Source organism: Thalia democratica, chromosome 4, assembly GCF_965202585.1.
Source record: "Thalia democratica chromosome 4, ktThaDemo2.hap1.1, whole genome shotgun sequence".
NCBI lineage: Eukaryota > Metazoa > Chordata > Thaliacea > Salpida > Salpidae > Thalia > Thalia democratica.
The window spans coordinates 17,560,578-17,578,189 of record NC_139168.1 but is presented as its reverse complement, the minus strand read 5'-3'; the positions used below and the strand labels follow the sequence as shown (position 1 = coordinate 17,578,189).

Sequence of the window (17,612 nt, the reverse complement as noted above, 5' to 3'; positions counted from 1 at the left end):
TGAAACTTTGATGTCATATTCAAATAAACTATATAATTGTTATGTGTATCTCTTTAAAATGACTTGTTTTAAAAAAGAAATATTTCGCTCTGAAAGTTTTTTCTACATTAGTTAAAATTTTGCACGAGGTGTTTTTGTGATATGGTACAGATATAACTTTTTATCAGCTAAAAGTTCAAAGGTTTCATTTTTAAAAACACCCTAATGTACATTTGCGAATTCAAAAGCTCTAAGAACTCTACTGAGTAGTAGGGTTGGCAAAATTTAATGAGCAAATGGACATAAATTACTTGAGCATGGCATTTTAAGAAAAATCACAAACAAACAAACGCTCCTTCAGTGTTCAGTTGGCAAAGCAAAATTAGCACTCTGGCAATTCTGCTAAGTAATGTAATTGAAAATTGCGGTGCCATTTAACAAAAGTTTTATTTTTTGCTTACTTACAACTAAATTGCTTTGCACATAAATCAATTACAAAAATAACAAAGTTTAGAATTACTAGATTTAAGATAGCTCAATTTATAAAGGCAATGCTCTAAAAACGAACCAAGTTGTAGCGACACGTTTATGACAAACAGTAAATACGATTTGAATTAGCGTAGTTGCAAGACTTGAATGTGAAAACTGCGACTCAAATCTTTGAAATCAACCTATTAACTTAAAAGAATCAACATTTTATTCAATATTCAGAACTATTAATTTTATGAAATGCTTCAACTTTGCTGTGTAGTGTACTTGCCTTGCAAAAATTTATTTATTTTTAAGTTTATACCTTTATTTAGTAAACTTTAACAAATATGTAGCATTTTCTGAAAAAAGTTAAAATTAACTTTTATCTTTTATCATTTTGTAATCAAAAATACAAGTACAAATATGATTTCATTTGCAATGTCTTTAGCTCGTTGTATTTTAGTCTTGGTATTACATTAATTTTCAGTATAAAGACAAATTCTCCATAAGCCACCACCTCAAACAAAACAACAATTATTGTAGAATTGACTTCCTTGTTTGAAAGTATTTTAGAAATCTAAATAAATATAATCATTTTGATAGCTACTTAAGATGTTCAGATTAGTTTTAATTAAAAAGGTATGGATAATAAAGATCACACTACCATGATGTTTTGAAAAAAAAGTTTGTGGATTACACATTACTATATACTACGATAAAAAAATCATTTACAACAAATAGATTGCATACAATAATTTACCACTAAGAAATGTACTAAAATGGCAAATGGTAAACAGGCTTAAACTAAGTTTTGATAAAACTTGACAGACTACAGTTGCCACCAAAACCTAGAAAAACCTGGTATTTGACAATTTAGGCTTAAAAGATCTGGAATTTAAAAAATATTGATAAAATACCTGGAATTTTGAACAAAAATCACCAAAAACCCTGGAATTTCAAAAATTTATATATGTAAAGTAAAAAAATTTTTATTAGTTCTTTCAAAAGATATTAAATGTATTCATTATAGATTTTTTATTTATTAGAAAATCATTTTTAGTAACTTTACAGTTTATTTTCAATGTTGTTATTTTAATTAAATCAGTTTTTCTACTCAATTATTTTTTGACCAAAAATGGTCAAAAATACTTGTCTTTAAAAAACTTTGAAGAAATTCAGAAACCTGGAAAAACTTTCAAAAAAACTTTAGCAACCCTAACTTGATAATTTTTATCTTTTTAAATCCTTTTTACCTTCTATAACTTTTACAGTAATGTATTTATTAAGTCCTATTGTTATTATTTTGGAAATTTTAGTTAATAAACTTGATCAGTATTATATTTTTCAGCTATTGGCTTGTTTTTCAATTTTATTATAAACTCAAGCTGACTCAGTCCAGTTTTTGTTCACTTATACTAACTGTTTTGCAATCCTGTTTCATGATCAAAATTCAAGAAATTGGTTATAATAAATTTCCATGAAATAGAAATTTTTTGTTTAAATATACTTCTTTTTTTAAACTAATTGTTTTTAATATTATGTATTAAAAAGTTTTAAAACTATTGGCTTAAACAAGTTTTATTAAAAAAAGTCTTTTACCTTTCAATTTTTATTGATAATAGTTGTGATAATTTACATAGTTGTTATTTTCTTGCTCTTAATAAGTAAAACTTATTAAATTTAAAAAATAAAAATTAATTTTTCTTCTTGAATGAATAGTTGTTAAAGGTAGTTTAATGTAGTTTAATCTAAATTTTAAATGTTTTAATTATATTATGGTTCTTATATTTAATTAAGATTACTAAGAATAATTTAGTTATTTTTCTGTTGAGCTTTAAAGTTGAGAATGTTTTAAAAGTACAAATTGGTAGTTTTTATTTGCATTTTAGTCAGAGTATATAAGTTTATTACTAAGAAAACCTGTGCTCTCAAGTTTAGTTAATCAAATTTACTTAATTGCATAATAGTATTATTATGATCTAAGTTGTCTTTGTTGATATAAAATATGTTAAAATTTATTAATTAGAAGTACCTTGAATTTTGAAAATAACAACAAAGGGTAAAGTACAAATTTTTTGTTTCAATAAAATATTTTTTATTTACACTCTTACAGGTTTCAACAACACATTTTTGTAAATACTTAATATTAGATACAGGTTTCCCACTTCTCTAAACTTTCCTATTATTGCAATTTTACAAAAATAACATGGTTTTTTATAGATACAAAAAAAAAACATAATAACATATGTTTTGTCTAAAATTTACTTTTTTTTGCTTAGTACTGGTATTTAACTACTTTTACAATTGTTTATGATAATGTTTTAAAAGTTATTAAGTGACTAAAATGATATTAATCCCTTTAAATTTATTCAGAAGGCTTATAAGTATTTATATGTTTTCAGGGTTGCTAAAAACCCTAGAAAAACTTGGAAATTGCATTTAAAGCAAAAAAAAACCTAGAATTTGAGATAATTTGAAAAAACAATTTTAAAATATTTCTATACTATTCTAGACAGTTTTTTTTTAACTAATGTTTAGTTTTATACTAAAAATGGACAAAACAACTAGTTCTAAAAAACCTAGAATAAATTCTAAAAACTGAAAGAAATTTCATAAAACTTTTGGGAGCCCTGAACTATGTTGATCTTCTTTAATGCTGTTCTGTTGCTTTTTATAGTCTTCTAAGGATTTTAGAGTTTTTGAACATTTTAAGCAAGATTTTTTGACAACGCTCATGTCTTCTATCGTTGCATTTGTCTTTAAGTAATCTTCAAAACTATCTTTTTGTTCTGAAGGCCATTAAAAGCAAATAAAAAGAGAAAATATATTTGCAGATTATATTATTGATATTTGGATTGAAACTATCTTGAAAAATATTTTTATCTGGAAAATAGTACTGCTTTACAAATTTTTTAAGCAGAAAAGAAAGAAAAACTTTTTTCAAAGTTGTACTACTGCCAATCTGTAAACAATTTATTTCTACTTTCCCAGATTCCCTGGATAATTGCAATTTTACAAAAAAAATTGCTTGATAAAACTAAAAAAAAAGCATAAAAAAACTGAGTTTGAAAACATAAAAAGTTTTAAAATACACCTTTTGGTGTGTTTTTATGTTAAGTTTTAGATGTAGCATAACAAATATAGTCATGCTATTTACTATTCATAAAGCTAAAATATTTATATTGTTTTTACTATATTTGGTTTTCTAACTATATATTCTACTATTTTAAGATTTAAGCAAAACAAGTAAAAAAGATTAATATGTATCAGTGGCGTCGCGTGGTATTTTTTTTAGGTGGTGCAGAATTTAAAAAATATCAATTATTTTAATAAAAATATGTTTTTACTGTCAAGTTTGAAAACAACTGAACTTTTGCTACACCTGAAGATAAGCATAGGGGGGATGAAACAATTTGATCTTATTTCATGTAGTTTTTACTAAGCTACAAGATGCTTTTTACAGATTTTAAAAATTCAGTATATGTTTTAAGATATAGCCGGTCAAAGTCAAAGGCAACAAAAGGTTCATAATGGGAGGCACAAACTAAAACTGTGTTTAAAAAAATGTTTTACCCCCCCCCCCCCCTTTATGCCCTTAACATCTACTTTAGAATTATTTTACTGAAATTACTTTATACAGTTTTAATTTAACTACAAGTCATCTTTTATCAATATAAAAAATTCTTAAAATTTTTGAGATATGGTAATTCACAGTCAGAGGTACAAATGAATCCTTATTTTTATAATATAAACTCAAACAACAAATAAATCAAATCACTAAAATCATATCTTTTTTTATAAGTTGGCCTCAAAATCTTTAGATGTTTCTTTTATAAAACAAAAAAAAATTGCTAAATTACATATTTAAAACACCAAGAAAAAAAAAAGTTATAACAAAAGTTTTTTTTTGTATATATAAAAATATATATTGATACTTAAAAATTGAAAACTTCTCTTCAACAAAAGTATAAAGTTTAAAAAAATTAGGATGAAAAAGTTTAATTAAAAAATGTTTTAAAAATGATGGAGAATATAGGTTTTCAGTAAAATTGTATTTTTTGCTGTTTTGGTTTGCTCCTTGTATAATAAACCATTGTACTCTCTGGCTTTGACTGGTTGTAACTGAAAGTTTAATTGGAAATTTCAAGTTTATTAAAGAGTAACTATTAGCTTTCTGAAAAAGTTAAAATAAGAACAACATGTAAAAAAGTGCCTTTACACCCTCCCCCCTTACTCCTCACTAATTTGCACTTTTTTTTTTACAAACATTAACATTTTTATTAACTTTTTTTCTAATTTTAATGTTTTTTGTTGGAGGTTTAAAATTCAATAGTTTTTTAAGGGTATCTTTTCTTTATTTAATATTTATCTGTTTTTCATTTTGATGACAGTATTTTTTTAAGAGCTCAACTTTTTTAAGTTTAGTTGTGAGGCTGTTGAACTTTTCAAGAATTTCAAAGATAATTTATAAATATGTAACCATTATAGAAGTAAAAGTTTGGTTAGTTAGTTTTCATGTGGCCATAGGGGTAAAACACTTATTTTTTAATTTTAAATAACCTTGTTATTTTCAGAGTAAAAATTAAAACTGCTTTAGTCAGCCTGAATATTTTTCTAATTTGGTCTGTTTTAATTTATCTTGGGTCATCTTGAGTTTTTAACATTTCTAAGTTATCCTGATTAAGAGGCAAGGCAACCATGTTTCAACAATTTTATCTAAAATTTTTGCTTTGTTTATGAAAAAATTAAACCAAAAGTTATATAAAGTAGAGGTAGACTAAATTTTCCTAAAATGTTAAACTACTCTAAGTAATCAAAGTTTCTAAATTAAGGCTATTTACTTTATTTAAATATGTGATTGTTTCAATAATACTATTTTTATTTAATATAAATCTAAAATATTTTTCTGTAAGAGTGAACTAGAAGTTTATAATAAACTTCTTAATTCTTTTTTTCAGAACTTGAATTTTATTATTTATTTTATTAACTTTATGATAACAATAATCAGTTATAGTTAAGTTTATGTATGCAGATTAAAATAAAAAATCAAATTTTTAAGACTTTGGTGATTTAGAGTTTTTATTTTTTTTTTCAAAATATGCAATTTATGACAAATCATTTAATAGAAGTGATCTGTTAAATTTAAAAAATCATGTGGGCACATAAACTCAAGTTTAATCCTTTGCAGTAGCTTGCTTTGTTTTTATTTTATGTTTACAATAGCTTGTAGATGATACTTAAGCAAGTCCTGTTTTAGGTAATTTTCAACTTAGCTTACTTACCGCAAGATATTGATTTTGCGGTAATTCTTGAAGAAATTTTGCTTTTTTGAGTTCATTTGCGGCAGTCAGCTAAGAGTTTGCGGCAGTGAAGTGGGCAAAATGGTCGTTTTCAAAATTGAAGTTTTAAAAGAGATTTCGTTCAAAAAAATAACGAAAACGTTATAGATACTTTTTTTTTTTCTTAGAAAATTTCAAGGTGGTGCAGTTGCGGCAGTGCAACACCCCACGCGACGCCCCTGATATGTATGTAAGTTCAAACTATTTCACCTTTGTTATATTATTTTTATTTTAAATTAACCCAAATGAGGATTAATATAACATGATTTTAAATAGTTCACTCCAACCAGTTTAATACATTCAATCATTCGAATGTAACAATATTTTATTGGTAAACAAAGGTTTAACTACATAAATTTAAGCTTGTGATCTTATTTAAGTATCACACATAAACATATTCCCAAGAAACTATTTACTCTCAAATTTCCCTTCATGTAACTTCTTAGAACAATAAAATTTATAAATTTTTTGTTTAAATTTCATTATAGTTTTCATAAATTTCTTATTTTTCATTTAATTTTATAAAGATTTTCAGCAAATTTATTAATTTTTGTTTCAGCAAGTATATGATATTTTTCATCTAACTTTATAAATATTTCACAGCAAGTATATAAATATGCCAGCTTACCATTCGTCACTGACCTCCCCGGTTTCCATAGCAAATATGGCCATGTTGCCACTCAGGACAAGGGTCAAGGGACCGGCTCCAAAAACTGATGACCACGACATCATTGACGAGACAATTGGATATTTCAAGTTTGTGTTGAAATATTTAGTATGAAATAAAAACTCTTTTTACTGTTAAAAAAACAAAACAACTTATTTTTGTATTTATGTTGTATACATAAATATTATTGGTAAAGTGAATGTTAGGAGGTTTGTAGGAATATTTTATTTTGTTTAAATATGTAGTTGGTAGTGTCATTGTTTTAGCAGACCTGTAAGAACTGATTATTGTTGGTACACTAAATAAACTATGTATGTGGTAGTAACAATTTCTTTCACATATAAGTGTAAAGGTACGAACTGTTGATTTAAAATAAATTACTTTTAATATTTTATTTACAGGAGTTCTAATTTTACAGCAGATCTAAATAGAGTGTTGTTTTTATTTTTGATTCTTCAGGTTTTTTTTAATAAATGCTGGAGTAATAAATTCAATTACTTAAATGTTTGTTGTTTCAGTTTAAAAATATCATGTATTTTTTTCAATTTTTTTCTTTTTCAGTGTTTTCTAAAGTGCAATAAAAGAGTTTTTTGTGTAGGAAATTGATTAAGAAAAAAAAAGAAGTTTGCTTAGAGTTGTTTTGTAACTGTTATTAACAAGTTATAATATACTACATGCAAATTTAGAAGACAAGTTCATGAAATTAAAGTTAAAAAGTTGAATACTTTACAAACTAGTGTACATACATATTTTTCTTTAATTGTCTTCTGTAATCATTGTGGAAATTTTTCAGAACCACTATTATACTCAATAATGTTTAAAATACATCTTATTATATTAAGATGTAACGTTAAAAGGCGTTAAATCCTGGAGATCCTGATAAGCTAAGCTTATCAGAGTGTATACCACAGATGTTCTTGTGTTAAAACTTTATTTCAACTAACGGCGTTTCAAAGCTCTCATATAAATTTAAGAACAGATCTACAGAGTCTCAAAAAGCTCTAAGAATTTATATTTAAATTTGTTTTCTTTTTATATTAATATTGTTTAAACAAAAAAGATTTAATATTATAATAAAATGCTGTTCTTACAATTTGCTTTTAGATATTTTTATCTATACCACAAGCTTTTCACAGCTTTACAAAAATAATATTAGTTCAGAAATATAGGTAGGGCTGCACTATATCATTGAAAAAGAGATTGTAAGCAAAAATTTTTATTATGAAAAAAATCTTGAGTTTTAAACCTGAAATAAAACAACCTTAAATGTAGAAAAGTGTTTATTTATCACATTTTTAAGGGTAAGTACTTTTCCTAGTTAAGTAAAGGTTTAACTGCTAACTATAAACTTTTTTTAAAGTTTTAAAATTGCAAAAATTGTTGACACTTTTTAAACTGAATATTTTAAAGATAGTATATTTTCATTAACAGTTTTGATTTTTAATTAAAATACAAAATGCTTCCATCAAAAGCTTCCAAAAATAATCTTAGATCTTGCTATGGCTTTAGTTAAGCATTATTTGGTGTCAACTGTATTTAAAGTTATTACAGATAATTATATATGTTAAATGTTAGTAGTTCATGTTTTGTATGCTATGTATTAAGTTTTTACCATTTTGTGTAAATTTTTAAAATTAATAAACTTTTTTATTACTTTAACTTTGCTTTTAGTGTACTGTTGATTGTTTTAAAAGATTTTTGAATACATTATTTTAATCTACTGAAAAAGTATTTTATAAAGTTCTTACTACTTCAAAATTATGAAAATATAAAGTTCTTGTGATTAATTTTTATGTACTTAAAGTAAATTTAAAGTTCTAAGTTATGACAAGAAGAGAAATTACTTGTATTAATATTTTAAAATCATAATAGCTTTATTCTTAAAAGTATATTATGTTTAAACTGTTTGTTTCAATGAGCCCTATTATCCTTGAATGACAAGTTTCCAACCTCTACGTTGTGTCAATGTAGTGTTTTGTTAGAAGTATATGTGCTTTTGGTATGAATTAGTGCTTTTTGACTGCTTGCTACTGATTATTTTTTGTCTTTTTTCATGAAGATTTTTTTTTAACGTTTTAGAAGTTCAAAACATTAATCCAAGTTTTTCTCAGCTATTATTTTAATATTTCTAAAAACCACATTCAACTTAGAACTGGTGTCGAATTACAACTATTAAACTGTATACTATCATAATCTACCCACGTTCAAAATCCGCCAGATTTTTTTAAAATTTGTTTATCAATTTATTTTATAAATTTTTTGCATTTATTTTTCACTATCACTGTTACCCCTATAACCCTCGATCGATAAGCTGTTCTCAAATTTGACTGGGTGGATTTTGAACGTGTCCCTTTTAAACATAGTTGAAATTAATACTTACAAAATTAAAATTTACAACATTCATTATATATTTAAAATAAATGCTACTAATACGAAGAGTTGCTAATAATTTGTAGTTATTTTTTGTTTTTAAAAGAATAATGAGTTTGACAAAAGAATATTAATTTGAATTTAGTATAAAAAAGCTGTTTTTACTCAAATATTGTTACTGTAAGCAGTGAACTAGTTTGCATAAATCTCAAATTCATTTACACTAGTTTGGGTGGTGAGATTGACATTAAGAGGCAACAACTAAAACTAAACATTTGATTATTGTGCTTCAATATGGAACTAGTTATGTTACCACACACACAAGCTACCAGTGGCTAGTATTTAAGTTTTCAAGGTTTAAAAACTCAAACTTGATTGATTTTTTTCAAAACTCAAGCTAATTTTGACGTTTTACAGATGTCTTAAGCCAGTTCTTATAATATAACTGTTATATTCCTTAAAGTTTTTTTTTTTTTGTAAATGTTAAGCCCTTTTGTTTTTATTGATTTTCAAGTATACAAGCTCAAAAAATTTTTTTTTATTTCTCTCGAAGTCAATCTGATTCGGTGCCACTCAAACTGGCTTTTTTGCTTTAAATATTGACAACCTTGAGTTGATCATTTGCTAAAGTATAAAATATACTAACCTTAATATTTTTATGTTACCTATTTTTACTTATTTAGTCGGATATTTAGAAGTGTTTTTCATAATATAGTTTTTAATAAGTACATTTCTTAATAGCAGTTTACTTAAAAATTAATTGATATCTAAACTAAACAAATGCTACGATCATTTCAATTTAAATACATTTATTACATAATATAATTCATTTTCAACAGAGCAAACATATTCTTTCGCAATTACGAAATAAAATCGGATTCGGACAGAACTTTGATCTACATCACTCTTTACATCAGTGAATGTCTGAAAAAACTGCAGAGAGTTGGTTGTTTATGTTGTTTGAATATTTTAGCTTTTAATTTAATTTTGTTTAAATATTTTACATACGGCTCCATTGAGGAGCTGATCTAATAGTTAAGATTAACAGATAAGTTATTTCGGTTAGTGTTTTTTTAGACACAGTTCTAAAACAGCTTACATCTTTAACAAGTTATAAAACGGTTTGTTTTTGGTTTCAGTTGCAAAATGTTCTTCAGCTACCTAGTTAATTTTCAAATATTACTTCCAACAAAAAAATACACTACTTGATGTGCAATTGACAAAATTTCAGGTTCAATCGAAGAATCAAGCGCAGAAGGAGATGATAAATTTGTCCATTCAGCCGTTTGACATGCCGGGAGACCCGCATTTTCCGCTGAACAACATGTACCAAAAGCCTAAGGACCGCATTGAAGCAGGTACGTTTCATTATATGTGTGATTGTGTTTATATTTGTGTAAATCAACTTCCACAGAGTCCACTTGAAAGGGCTTTTAAAAGTTTTTTGCAAATTCACGAATTCAGCAAAAAAAAACAGTACATATGCAGGGTTGCCACTCGGTCAGGAAATCAGGAAAAGTCAGGAAAATTTTTAAAAAATAACAAAAGTCAGGAAAAGTCAGGAAAAAATGGGGGGTTTTGAAAAAAGTCAGGAAAAGTCAGGAAATTTCATAAAATTAAAAAAAAAAGTCAGACTTCGTCAGTTTAAATTTACAAAATTCCTTGTTTTGCAAAGCCTTCAAATGGTAAAAATTAAATAAAAGTCCTTTAAAGTCAGAAAAAAATTCCGAAGTTTTCCTAGAAATTTACAAAAATGTTTAATTTTATTTCCAATGCCTTCACCTGGTATAAATTAGTAAAACATCCTTTATAAAACTGCAAAAATTTTCTATTAACATATTGAACAAGTACCCTACTTGAACAAGCAGATTTTGTAAGCTTTTTAGTATTGATGATCTGTGGCAAGGACACTTCCATAGTGAAACTGTGATATATACACAAATTTTATCTAGCATAATTTTAGAATCAAAGTGTTTTTGTTTAAATAATTGAATTCTTTATAATTAAGCAGTTAGTTTAGTATTTTATGTAACAAGTTAATGTTTATACTTTACCTCTTTATAACTTTTTCAAAGTTGTTTAAACTTATAAATTAAGTTATAAGAGAGGTATATGCCAAGATTAAGTTTGCTTATTGTTTGTATTTTTTGTAGAGTAACTTAAGTTTTTAAAGTAAATAAGAGTATATTTATTTGATACAAATTTTATACTAAATGATAAGATGAAATATTTTATGCAACAGATATATAGTTTACTTTTTTATGTCTTTTTTTACAGTTACTTAAGTATATTCTTTTTTAATAGATTTTTAATTTAAGTATTTTATATTAAATAGTTTGGGTAGTATTTTATAAAACTCAGTGAACAACTTATATAAGTAAAACTGATATAGAAAAGTCAGGAAAATTTTGGTAAAAAGTCAAGAAAAAGTCAGGAAAAGTCAGGAAATTTTTCTCAGCTTGATGAGTGGCAACCATGCATATGTTTCATGCAGCTAAATGCTTTATGTAGTATTTATATTTGTAATGTAGGATTGTATGAAATATTTTATAATTAGTTTATTAATATTATAGAGGTGTTTAGAAAGAGTAAACGTTAAGTTAGAATACGTGTTATACACTGTACTGGCCACAAAAGCTGAAATTTGAAAATTTTAGCTAAAAAAATCTGAAATTTTACAGTTATTGAAAAAATGTGGAATAACCTGGAATTTTGAACAAAATTCACTTAAAAATCTGCAGTTTTAAACCATTTTTACATGTTGAGTAGTAAAATTTTAATTTGACACAAAAAATCTACATTAAGTTAAAAATTTTGTGTCATCATCAAAAACTTTTTAATAAAAAACACATTAAGGAAACTTTGCAGTATCTTTTCAATGTTATTATACTACTTAACACAGTTTTTAAAGTTAATTTTACACTTAAAATAGACTATAAAACCTGGAAGAAACTTCTCAAATACAAGTGGCCACCCTGACTGTATGATAATTGTATAATTCCTTTTGTGTAGTGTATATATTGATTTAGTAAGGAACTTTTTAAAACTCTAATTATATTTTTGTAATGTATAGAGACGCAGTAAAAATGTTTGAAGTTTGTTTTGTCTCATCTTATGTAGAAAATATTAATATTTAAAGTGTATATGATTTATTAATTTTTTATTATTGAAATGTTCGTGTAGTATTTGTTTTATTTATGTTTAAATGAGCTAAAATTTAATTTAGCAGTATTTTTTTTAGATTATAACTGTTACCACTAATTAGAAATTACACTTACATATTGAATTAAGTTAGATTACTTAATAAAACGTAAGATGTTACAATATTAAACTAATGTAATAAAGTAGTTATGAAAAACTATTTAAGCAGTTTTAAATTTATTATTACAGAGCTTTAAAAAAAAATATTTGAAAATAAACACTAAAAGCTCAACTTATTAATTGAAATACTTTGAAAACTGTAGTAATGTGTTTTATGTCTAAAAGACTTTTTGCTAGAATGTTTGCTGAATACTTATATAACAAAATGTTTATATTCTAAAATAACCTTTTTTCTATTTGTTTCTTCTTTTTGTTTTAGATTAAATAAATGGTTATAGGCCGTTAGAATAAAAAAAGTTCACCAAGAAAGCAATTTATTAATTCAATTTGTCCCCACAGCCCATTTAGAATTTTTTTTTAAACAAACATAAATAGTTCAAGATAAATACTAATAGACAAGATAAAAGGAAAAAATAAAGCAGTTTGAACTAAAAAAATGAAATCTTTGAATTTAATCTCTAATATATACAAAACAAAATTTATTAAAATAAAAACTGTTTCACTCTAAAATAAGTCAAAATAAATATTGTAATCGAGAAGATGTAAGGTAATATGAGAGAAATTACTTTTAGATACTGACCCTTAAAAGCAAAATACAATAGTTTGCACTAGAAAAAAGTATTTATTTAAATTTAATCTTTCAATTAATCCAACAAATTATTTAAACATATAAAAAATGTTTTACGCAAATACAAATAATTCAAAATAAATTGTTGACAAAGTAAATGGATACTGGTCATAAAAAGCAAAAAGTAAGTTAGTTTGCACTAAAAAACAAAAAATATTTAAATTTTATCCATTAATTTGTTTAAACAAAAAATTATATATTAAAATGTTTAACAAAAATGTATATAATTAAGAATAAACAAATAAATGCAGATAAGATGAAAGGGTACATGACGCAGTTGAGGCAGGAAACAGGGTTGAGGCTGGTTGATAAAGTTGACGATGACGGAAAACTCAACAAGTGGTGGGCCTGCTTCTGCAAGAGAAAGTTCATGGAGAAGTCCCTCAACAGGCCTGGCATGTAAACAAAACGGCCTTTATGCAACGCGGAATATCAAGCTGAATATCAAGCTGAAGCTGAATATCAAGTTGAAGCCGCGCGTTGCTTTGATACCTTTGCGTTTATACTGCTAAGATTTCCAACCTTTCTGAAGTTTCATGTTTTTAATAACGCATTTTTTTCAATGTCTATACTAAAAATGTTTCTTTAATGTTTCTAAACTATGCTTTTTTGATCTTAAAATTATGTTTTCTTTACTAAATAACAAATAAGTTTTTTTTGTAAATAAAAAGCAAAAAATTTTTTTGCCACTCTTTTATAAGTAGAAAGTTAAATGGTAACTTCTCTCAGATAATTTTATATACTTGAGTACAAGAAATAGCTTAATGGTTAATGTCTGCAAACTTATGTAATATTCCATTTATTTTAAATATTTTTGTGTAGAGTTCACATCGTTTCTTAATCTTATTATGTTAACCACTTTTTATGACAAATGTTATAGCAGTAGCAATATTTTTTCTATCTTTTTGAAATAAAATCTTATTATTTTTACGTGTAGTCTATTTTCTATTATTTTTAAGTCAAACAAAGTTTTTTTTTTTTGAAACTTTAGAACCACAATTTAAAATATGAAAAAGAAAGTTTAAGTCTAATAGCTAACAAGCAATAGTTAGCTATATCTAATAAGTTACAAGCAATACTCTCAAAACAACAATAATTATTATGTTTATTAACTTGTATTATAAAACATTTAGTATTTTTCAAGTTGAGTATATGATATACAAGTTTATAATAATAAGCTAACAAGTTAAATTAAAAGTCTTCAGTGGTTGAGTTTGTTTAATTCTTTTTGTTGCATTAATACTTTTAAAATGAGAATTACTCACAATGAGTTTTATTTTCATCATTAAAAAAAACCTTTTCAGTTAGTTTGATAACTTTCTGAAAATTTGCCAAGAATTCAGGTTTATCCAGAACAGCTTGGAATTTTTTGAAAAACTCTGGCCAACCAACTCTTAAATTTTTTTTAACAGGCTGGATTTTCTTAAGTTGGGGCTACACAGACTTAACTTTTTTTTTCCTGGGGCTACGTTTCTATTAGCAGTGTTTATAACAACTGCTTTTCACTTTTTCAGATTTGCGTTACACCCAGGGTATGATAGTTTGCTTTTTTAAACTTAAGCTGAATCCGGCTTGTCTGAACTTTTGCACTAAAACTGAAGAAAAATAAATATCAGTTTTAAACGTTATAATTTACAATACCTACTTGTTTATTAGTTTCAAAGATTTTCTTGTCGTTAGTTAAGATGAACAACTATTTTTAAATTTTGTCTTATGATATGTTCTGAAAGCAAATTTTTATTTAAATGATTTAATTATAGTTTAAAACACAAGTAATTTTAAAATTATTTTAAAGTGTATTTATACTTAGCGTTACTTAAGAAACAACTTTCTGTGCAGTTTGTTTTCCAATATACCACTAGAATATTTTATGTATCTTAACTTAACAAAATTTCTAAAGTTATGAGAACAGTTTTATTTTTAAACTTTGTGTTCTAGATACACAAACTGTATGAATTTAAAACTATTTGATATGTTTAAAAACCATTCAAAAATATAGTTTTAAAGAACTTTAAGGTTTTCTATAAATTGTATAAAAATTATAAGACATGAAAAAAAAGTTGTAATTTATTTGTTTTACTGAAGTTTCCGAGTAGTTACATTTATCAAAATAAGTTGTACAAATATTTAAACAAATAGTAAACATTAGTTAAATGCTAAAAGTGTTCAAGTTATATAAACAAAACTAAGAAATATTCAGCTTTTATTTGGAAACAGATAGTTTTTCTATGAAATTAGTTTTCTAAGCAAATTAAACTAGATGTTTCAATAAACTACCCAGTTAAGTTTTTAAAAACTAAATTACTAAAAGCCCCGCAGTTATCTCTAACTAGTTAGCAAAATGTTTAAATTGGCAGTCAAATAAAAACTAAGTTGTAACTAACCAGTTCATTAATAATAATCTAATTGTTTTTTATTTACAAGACCGTTTAACTATAGTATATCTAGTGGGCAGCTTAAATTTTAGTTTGTTAGAAGGGTCAACCTAAAAAAGTAGAGTAACATTTTTTATCAATAAATACTAACTAACAGTTAAAAGTGTTTGATGAAAAAAAGGTGTAAGAAAACTTTAAATAAATAACATAAACACTAGTTTTTAAATTAAATTCTTAAACTAAAAATTACTCTAAGTGTATATGATTTAATGTAATCATTAGTTTTTTTCACTTAATCAAAACAAAAAAGCTTTATTTAAAATTGACTAAAGAAGCTTTAAAAAAGAAGATTTATATGAGTTAGGAATTAAGCTTAGAATCACAAAACAATAAGAAAAATAATCCTTTAGATTTTTATTGCAGTATTTACCAAGCATTCTAAAAATCGAATTAAGTTTAACAGTTTAAATTCTTATCAGTTTAAATGTTACTTGGTGAAATTTAAAGTTATTTGCGACAAAACATAACTCAACTTATAAAACAACAACTTTACATTATAAAACTTTATGTAGTAGTAAAAATAATTACTAGTATAAAAACGTCTGATATTTAGTCCGTTTTAAACAAAAATTATTATGTTATTTTTAAGCTTTGTACTTAGTTTAAGCTTTTATAAGAAGTTTCGCTTAAAATCATGATTCGACTTAAGTAAATAAATGGTTCAGTATATGACAATTACACAATAAGCGCTAAACTGAGCTTTGTGTTATAGAATTATAATTGTTAATGTACTTACAGTCATTTATAAAGCATAAAAGTAATACGTTTGACAAAATATCACAAAGCATAAGCTGAAATAGATAAAAATTGTTGTAAATAGTACTTTAAAATTTTAAATTTGCTTACTGTATACTTTTATCACTTGTGGATTTTTCTTTTTTTTCTTCATACGTGTCAGCTATTTTATATAAACATTTAAACAGTAAAATAATACTTGATTTCAAGTTTACTTTCATTTTGTTACTGTTACTAAACCATGACAGTTTTTTGCTTAGCTCACAAGACAAATATCATGTTTTTATGCAGTTTCCATTATTTATATAACTAAACTATGCTAATTTGTATGCAAACATAACAAGATTCAGTATGGTTGGGTTATGGCTGTTTTCAAAAGTGATGGAAATTTTTGCTGATTTCAAAAACAAGTTAAGCAGTTTTTTGTTAAACATATGTACAATTTCGCAATCCAACAGTAAATTACACCTAACGTTTTGTGACGAGAAAAACAAACTTATTTTGGAAGCTGAAAAGTTAGAAACTTATATCAAAAATTTTGATAGTTCTGTTGATCAACATTTTCACAAATACTTTTTACGTTTGTTACATCTTGCAACTTTGGTTCATACGAATTCCGATGGGAATAAAGATGAAAAAAATTTTGTTCAAACCTGCGTTAATTTCAGAAAATTTTGCGAGAGGTTTTCGAAGTTTAGAAAACTGGTGAAGTATTCAATTTCTTCTTCAAACAAAACAGATTCAAATGCAACAATAGAGTTTTATTTCGATTACGAAGAAGGTAGCACGTTTGTTAGAAAAGAAGACTTGAAGCTGTTTCTGGATGACTTTGAAAAAATATGGCAAAACAAAGAAGTTTCGCACACTGTTGGTTGCGTGGTTAGCAGAGATTATAAGGTTTTGAAAAAGGCACTAGCAGAACTAAATATTAAGATAAATGAGGGCAATGTTGACATTGACAAGCTTAAGGAAAAGTTGAAAAAGATAAGATATAAGTTTGATACTCTTGAAATTAGAAATTACGATGAAAATCTGAAAAAGTTAAGTAAATAAAAACAATTTTGTTGTTCAAAAGTTATATAAAAAATAAAACATTAAAGTACTAAAACTATATAAAAAGTAGAAGACTGCAATGTTTTTTACTAGAATATTTTTAAAATAAAATGTTTGTATAAAAAATTAAATTCGAAATATTTTTGTTGGTAAACATTTTTAAATGAGCTAAACTTTTTTTCTCGCTGTAGAGTGTAGACAATGCTCTAAAATTAAAGCAAATTCTTTTAACCGTTTTTATACAACTGTTTAAACTTCATTTTTTTAAGCGTAGTTTGAAATATTCTATTTGCTATACTTATTAAATGCTTCTGCTTAAAAACCAAACGTAAAATGAAAAATAAAGTAACATGTAACAAAAAAGTTAGCTTTCTTAAAAATAGTTTAGACCGGTGTAAATTCTTAAATATTCAACGATAAAGTGCTAATAAATAACTAATAACTTATTTATTATGTTTTTTTTTTTGTATGTTTTTTTTTTTTTTTAAACATGTAATTTTTTTATTTATTTTTTATTTTTTCTCTGTGCACAACACGCATAGCCGATCTCGGCTGATAGCGGGCCTTATTATTATTATTATTATTTTATGGTAATTAACCTTTTTTTTATTCAA

General features: G+C 25.1%; 1 protein-coding gene across 1 annotated transcript; it reads left to right on the top strand.

Moving 5' to 3' along the window:
* The first annotated feature begins 6,396 nt into the window (after positions 1-6,396).
* LOC145834479 (actin-related protein 2/3 complex subunit 3-A-like) lies at positions 6,397-13,689 on the top strand. The gene is made up of 4 exons (XM_082941917.1): positions 6,397-6,545; positions 9,666-9,768; positions 10,058-10,184; positions 13,027-13,689. Exons 1-4 carry the CDS (start codon positions 6,406-6,408, stop codon positions 13,176-13,178), a joined length of 522 nt encoding a protein of 173 aa, XP_082798043.1. The 5' UTR covers positions 6,397-6,405; the 3' UTR covers positions 13,179-13,689.
* Positions 13,690-17,612: the final 3,923 nt, after the last annotated feature.